This window comes from Chaetodon auriga, chromosome 12 (assembly GCF_051107435.1).
Source record: "Chaetodon auriga isolate fChaAug3 chromosome 12, fChaAug3.hap1, whole genome shotgun sequence".
Taxonomy (NCBI): domain Eukaryota; kingdom Metazoa; phylum Chordata; class Actinopteri; order Chaetodontiformes; family Chaetodontidae; genus Chaetodon; species Chaetodon auriga.
Window position 1 is genome coordinate 5,982,491 of NC_135085.1, and position 7,753 is coordinate 5,990,243.

Sequence of the window (7,753 nt, forward strand, 5' to 3'; positions counted from 1 at the left end):
TGTATTAGCTGCTGTACTGTACTGGTCGTCCTTGTAGTGTTGTAGTTGCACTGGTAGTAGACGGGGCATGTATAATGATAAACAAACTGGATTTTCAGTAGCGTGTCATTTGTGTTTTTGTTAGCTGACTAGCTGAATAATTTCTGCTTTGGCTTCAGTGAAGAGGTGCTGAATTGCAACACTGGTTGTCTGAAAACACAGGATCTCCCTCACTGACCGCCTACTTCTTGTTTAAAGGTGCAGTCAAAATTGAACGCATCGCTGTTGTCTGAGTAGCACACAAAACTTTGTGATGATATGGTCCAATAATGTTTATAGAGAATCCAGGGTCAAGGTTTTAGTTTGGGCAAATAAATCAAAGCTCTGCCCACAGTTTAGCCTTTTGCTACAGTCAGCTTTTGTGCCCGCCTGAAAAGACAAAGCAGCATAGAGTAGCATTAAGATATGCTTTTCATGCTGCTCCTCAATTTGGTTTCTCTTGCCCGTGGTTGTCATGCAGTGGTCTCAGTTTATTAGGTTTGGTATGTTATCGCACTAGATCACACTGTTGTCTTTATTGCCTTGAGGAACCCAAGGCTTAACAGTGGTTCAGAGATCACTGAGGAGCAGTAAATAAAAAGAACAGTGTACTGTGGATGCACATGACATAGTGAGGATTGTAACGAATTCTAGCATGCAATAATGAGCTGGGAAGATGGTTTGAGTATGATGGCCGGATTTTCTCACATTCATACGAACAGCGGGCACCAAGCCAGAGCCTCAGTCCTAGATCCTAAGATGTTTGTTCGATTTTTATGGGAATATGAATATGACACACGGGAATACATTAGACTGAACCAAGGAAACGGATGCAAGACAACTTCTCCTTTGTTTGCACAGAGAGCAGAGCAACATTGTTCTGTGCTGACACTGTAAGTCTGTAACTCTGGTGATTGTCTACATTTTAAGAGAAAATCCGAAACACCTGGGCAACATCATGTCAGCTGCAATAATCTATGTCACATTGATGCATATTTCATAACACATGAAGGTGACTGTTATATTTAGAGCTACCTTTGGGTTACCTTTGAATGTTCACCTCAAGCCACCGCAAGGCAGGATGTGGTGTGAAAACAGCAACAATGAAGTGATCATACACAAGCTAACTTGCTATTAATAGATGCTTAAGCACTGTGGTGCATCACAGGCTGACTACAGGGCTGCAGATCTCGCTCTCACACATACACAAACACACACACATAAAATGTCATAGCTATGGACACATGCATACCAGCACATACATATACAAATGCTGTAGGAAGGTAGAGATTTGCTGTGAGATTACTGTGTTTTCTGCATTAATTATATTGTATTGTATTAGATTAGATTAGATTATATATACACACATGCAGTTCTTTCATTTGCTTACACAAAATGCAAAATTTTGAGAGGCTTCCCATGCAGTAATCGTGGTAACCAGCAGATGTCCACATTTCAATACATACAACAGCAGGGTGCCCTAGAGGCTCATCTCACCCAGTGCCTCACATTATGTACAATCAGTGACATTGCTAGGGTCTCTTGGGGCTACAAGCAAGAAATCCCTGGGGCCCCCACCCTACCCGTGCATGCTGCAAAAATTTGGTTTTTGCACACATAAATGCACAATTTCTGGGACATTTGAGATGAATACTGAAAAATAGATTAGTGGTTCTCAAAGTGAGGTCCAGTCACAGGAGACAGCACTAACAATGAACTTCCTTTGGATTCATTGCACAGGGGAGGTTTTAAAGCAGGATGGCAGCCTCTGTTGGCCGTCAGCCCACCAGGCTAACACATAGGACACAATGTGCCATGATTAGCTTCCTTTTCCGCTGTACAGAAGCAACAAGTGCCAGTGTTAAATGCCCACGAGAGAAGATATGATGATCACTGAATAGAACAGACAGCTTTTAACAAACACAGCCATGACTTTTCACTCAAAAAAGAGTGCAAGTGGACATTTAGGCAATTTCGCTGATTTGCCTTCTGGTGGAGTCTGGTGGGGGTTAATAAGATAAACCTGCACAGCAGCAGAAAGTGAGAACAATATGAAACATGGCAGTGGTCATAGGATACTGCTTTGGAAAATGATGGTACTCAGGTGTTGTTGTTTGTACAGATGGCATCTTGTCTAATCAGCACTGTGTGTGCACACATGGGTGTGTTTCCTTCTGAGCACTGCACGTTCTGTGACTTCTGCCTTTACGTCAAAAGACAGAGTAAAAGTAGGCTACCTGCCAAAGTGCCACTATTGAAGAGATTTATGATACTTCACAGTGCTCTTATCAATGAGATAGTTTGGTTTTGAGGCATTTACTCTCATTGGTAAAAAACATGTTTTTCTATATATATTTCTGATGAAATTATTCATGTCAAGTTCAGCTAACTTATCATAGGGGTACTACTCAGAGAAAATAACTCTGACACACACATATATATATGTGTGTGTGTGTGTGTGTGTGTGTGTGTGTGTATGTATGTATGTATGTATGTATGGCATGTGGAGGTAGACAGAAGTGAGCTTGTAGGTCAGTCCTTATCTCTGCACAGCTCAAAGTTACATTACTGTTGGTAGTTGCATTGTGGGTAATGTAGGTGCAAGCTTTTCTTTTATTCTGCCTCTCATACATCCACTGATTTTATGTAAGAATGAAACAAAATCATCTGAGGGCCCCTTAAGTGTCTCTGCAAGCAGAACTTCAGAGGGATCATGGTCATCAAAATTAGCTTAGCTTAGCTTAGCTTAGCTTAGCTTAGCTTAGTTTAGCACAGTGACTGCATGTATATCAGTGTGAGAGATATATGAAGAAACTTTTTTTTTTATAATGTTCTGGATTGACTGAAATATTTTTTTCATTTCCAGTTATCACACAAATCATCATTCAGTTAGGCAATCCAAGACACCTACACAATGATATCTTAACTTTCCAGGAAACATGCATGCATGTTTGAACAACCCAACACCTGAGTGAACAAGCAACTGACACACGTTGTCACTGTGTTGCAAGACAAAATGGACCATAACTTCCTGCTTAAAAGGAATTTCCTAATTTATGCACGTTGCTGTAAAATGCTCAGCCTTAAAATAAAAGCATGGTGTCTTTAGTGTAGAATTAGCCAAGTGCATCCATATGACAACTGAACATATTGCCTTCTCTCATATTGTATTGGAGTAATTACAAAGATTAATAATTCTAAATGCTTTGAGGATCAGTCCATCCAAAGGTAACTGCAAACACAAGCCAGCCAGGAAACCTGACCTGAAATCTGACAACGACTAAATCAACACACAGACACAAAGTCACAAGTGTTTATACCCACACCCTTAAAAACTATCAACAATTATAACAAATGGGAATATGTCATTACTGGAGTCAAGGGTCCAGCCTGCATTTTCCCTATAGTTTATAAACTCATATTGATGCCAGAACAGACAACGTGCTGGTTTGATTGTTAATACTTTATCCTTGTATTTCTCTGTCATTGTAAGGTAGCAGGACTGTTTGATTTAATCTATTCTCATGGTGACTGGACATGGTGACCTTAAACCTGAAAGCTGCACTATCAGTATTTTTGTGTTAACAGCAGATCAGATGACTATGTGGAATGTGAAACACACAGAATTATCATCCAACTCCACAGGTTCTCTCAGCTCCATGGGACCTTGTAGCGTCTGTCAGCTCACTGTTTTGGTTCTCGGACTCCACTCTCGGACATGTAGAGTAAATAACTACATTATTAATGTAACATTTTGGGGGCCTTTGCTTCTGTAAGATGTGTTATACATTCACATCTTGTATTTGACTTTTTGAGTGCACACATTGATATGTCCTTGTGAAAAGAGACAAGCATATGAAACTTTTCCAAAAAAGAAATCATTGTAAATGTCCTGGAATAGATAACATGTGTTACTGTATATGACTTAATGTGACTTTTAAAGTCATAGTCATTGAGGTTTTTCGATGATATTAATACTCTTTCTACTGTTATAAATATGGTCCATACACTGACTAACACTGCATGCATAAGTATTCTACCCGCATCAGACTCATCTGTGTCAATACACAAGAGAACCGCAAACTTGGCAGCTGGAGGCTGGAGGCTGGTCTGTTTTCCAAGCAAATGTGAAAAAACTCTCTCAACATGAGCTGACTAACAGGAAGAATCAGTCCTTTGAGCAAAACACCTTGGCTCTCAGGTTTCTACTTCACAATAGTCTTCCATATCTCACTTATGATTATGTCTCTTGATACTGAAGAACTAATAATGTCCTGACCGACTGTGGGTCGTCCATAGCAAAAGTATATATTATGGTATATCCATTGCAGTGGAATGTGCCACAAAATACAAACGCAAAAGGCTGAATCTATATAGAAATGTATAATATCAGCTGTTATATTTTATAAACAGCTTTTTAACAAAACAGAGTTAAAAAAAACTTGGTGAGATAGCCACAACTTGTCATAGGCAGGGGAGAGGACGGACAGGTGGCCAGGGTTGGCACAGCTGGCCCTGTAATCTGTATGATTGGGAGTTGGCTTGTTAATATTATTGATGGATGACTAAACAAGCCTTCCAAGTACATGCCCAGGGCCCCTGGACAGTCTATCAAATGGCCACAAAGAGATGCAAGACAACTACAAAAAGATATAAAATAGCCTCAAAGAGATGCAACACCACATGTAAAACAATTAAGAAGAGATGCTAAACAACTACAATGATGATCTTTTTACGTCTCTTTCCGGCTGAGTGTCTTGTAGGAAGGGTGATCCCTTGTCTCATAATCTGTCCATGGCTGCATTCACTCCACTATCTAGAGTTACAAAAAGCACCTGTTCATCAATATTATTTCACAGTAATTCATTTCATTTCAGACCTTTCAATAGGCAACACAACAAAGGTTGTTCAGAGACAAACTATGTGATGTCCAAACTGATCAGCCTTGGGCCCAGCAGCTAAAGGAATGTGAGATAAACCTAGGCACCCAGGTGGAGGTGTTGAAGCCTCACCTTCAGGGTGCAGAGCAGCATATTGCCTGTGAGGAGAAGGTCAGTGCACGCTATGCCAGGCTGGAGACACCTGTGGAAGCAGATCCAGGGGCTGAGGGAAGAGTGGTGTGCTCTCTGTCATTAGTCGGAGGACCTCAAAACAAGACTGGAGGAATTGACCTCAACCAACCTCGTGCATACCACCAAGGTTAATGCTAAGCAAGATGTCAGTCAGGCCCTCCAGGAAGAATCTGCTGAAGGAAGAGCTGACAGAGAAGGAGGAGTTCCTTACTGTTTTACAGGCTCTGAACCTTGTGCCAGAGCACTAAGTCTCTGAGGGGAAGCTTCCAGGGGAAAAAAGAGGCACTCATAAGAAGAGCTTATTCTTATTATGATTGATACAGTGTTGTATAGAAGTTGCTTCCCTTCCAACTTTCAGTTGCACATATTGAAATAGATTCAATTGTAAATTCATTCATATTTCTTAATATAAATATTGATTGTAGACAGCTAGCAAAAACAATGATACATGTAATTCCTATAGGATGGTCTGTAAATAATAATAATAATAATAGTTAATAAGCTTAGATTTTGTTGGCACATTTGCTTTGTGTATTCTGTGATTGTCCAAAAGCAACAAGCAGTATCTGCATTTGTTACATATTATGTACTGCAGGCTCTATGACCTACTTTTTAGAGGTAAAACAATCATCTATTGTCCATTGAAGATAACAAAATGTCTACCTTTCTGGTCTGTGTCACTGTTTTCCAGTCTGAAAACTCCCCTACCGCTTCTGTATGCTGTTATGACTCTCTGATTTTGCAGTTTATTATCTTTTATTATGGACATAACAGCCATGCACTACAGCTAAAGAGCCCCAACCATGAATCAGGGTTGCACAAACTTAAGTACCAACAACACACACCTTACTACCACACCAAACAAGCTGCCTTGCAAGTTCTAGCTAGTTGAGCAACGTCTCTCTTAAAAGCTGCGTGTGTCTGTATGTTGGCTTGCGCATGTTTGCAGAATGTTCCTGCCATAGCACGTATCTGTGTCAGGTGCTTCCGTTTGCGTGTATTTCATTATAGAATGACATAGTTTATCAACCCCACTCATTTTATCACCCTCACCCAGTGCATGCTAGGATAGGATCAGCTCCCTCATGGCCCCAAACAGGAATGAGAGGGTACTGAAAATGGGCTTCCCTATGTGAATGAATATGGCTACAAGCTCAATTATATTCCTACCTGAGTGGGGTCCTTGTGAGTTGTCGTCATTCTGTTCCTCATCAAAAAGTTTGCTCACGTGGACTGGCTTGCTGCCTCCAGCTGCAGCCGTGCTGTTGCTGCCATCCTCCACTGGCACTACAGTGAAGTTTGTGGGCATCTTGGCTCTTCAATTGTCTGGAAGAAAGTATGAAGAGGAGTCCAGTGATGACAACTAGGAAGGCACTCACTGCTGAAGAAAAAAAAAAAAAAAAACATCCAAAGGAAGTCAAGTGGAAGACATAAGGCCCCACTGAGGAAAGCCTATGATTCAGATGGACCACGACACTCACTCCAACTCTTTTGTGTTTCCTTTCTCTTTGTATTGTGATCCAGTGTCCTCTGAACTCAGGGGGAAAGTGCTGCCTCCTGCACGTGAGGCAGGCCAAAGTCCTGCAGTGTATGTCTTCACTCCCTGTCTCCTTGTCCCTTTCCCTCCTTTTTACCCCCCCTGCAAGACTATTGCCCCATGTGACCCTCTATTTACCATATGAGCAGAGCTGCAGTCCATACATGGAGAACCCTGCAGCTCCTCCCATTACTCTGACCATCCCACTTTTCTCACTCATACCTTTGTAATGCCAAAAGATAAAGAAACACACTCTGAAACAGCTATTAAAATATCCAAAGTATCTCTACAATCCACTTTGACTAAAACAAAACGACAGCTGGCTCTCATCTAATGAGTCCAATCTGAGTACAAGCTCTTGTCTGTTCTCTTGGCTTTGGTTTTGTTTCCTCGTCTCTCTTCAGGCTGGGAGTTTCTGCCTCTGCCTTCCTCCAGGTAAACAAAATGGGTGTTACCTTTCCCACAGTGCATTGTGGGTAGTGGTGGAGTGCTGAGGTTCAGCACAGAGCGACACCACATGCTCACATGCGCACATGCATTGTGCCAGCAAAGGAAACACCTTGAAAGCCGTGGACAGTAACTTTCCTCTGTATTCTCCACAGGGGAAAAGGGCTGGGCTCACAACAATGGGCACAAGTAAACATGAATTGTTTTCTGTTTGTGAGAATGATTTTATTGGTGCTCTTACGCAATGTTTTCTGAGAGAGCTGGGACATTTATCTTAATGCATCCTACCATAAGCTTTTTAGAAAACCCCCTTTAGAAGGATACACAGTAGTGCAAGCGAATACTGCATACATGTGTACAATGTGTTTTCTTGCACTCACATTTTATGCCTTGCTTTTTTAGTTTTAACCTGTTCGTAGAATAGTAATAACATAGCAAAATATGCAAATTCTACTTTTTATGGAATGGTTCCAGTCATATGCATGTCTTAATGACTATGTTGGGAGTTTATTTAATGTATTTTATTATGCATTTCATTTAATAATGGAAAATATGACAAATACTTAGAATAGCAATAAAATTATTTGACCTGAAGGTGCAAGGAAGTAGCCAATCAACAGTCAGCTTGGCTGCTGGGTTCTTCTGTAGGTGGTTGTCCTGACAGCCTGAAGCCTTATGT

At 41.0% G+C, this 7,753-nt stretch overlaps 1 protein-coding gene across 3 annotated transcripts in view; it reads right to left on the minus strand.

Moving 5' to 3' along the window:
* LOC143329422 (solute carrier family 12 member 7-like) overlaps positions 1–7,024 on the minus strand; it is a 31,333-nt gene extending 24,309 nt beyond the window's left edge. For 2 of the 3 annotated variants that reach the window (XM_076745290.1, XM_076745292.1), the window contains exons 1-2: positions 6,572–7,024; positions 6,261–6,416 (exon numbers count right to left, since the gene is read on the minus strand). In XM_076745290.1, the coding sequence (XP_076601405.1) occupies positions 6,261–6,399 (139 nt within the window). In that variant the 5' untranslated portion in view covers positions 6,400–6,416; positions 6,572–7,024. Of the gene's footprint in view, positions 1–6,260; positions 6,547–6,571 lie in introns of those variants that run through there. The other variant, XM_076745291.1, reaches the window with a different exon arrangement.
* Positions 7,025–7,753: the final 729 nt, after the last annotated feature.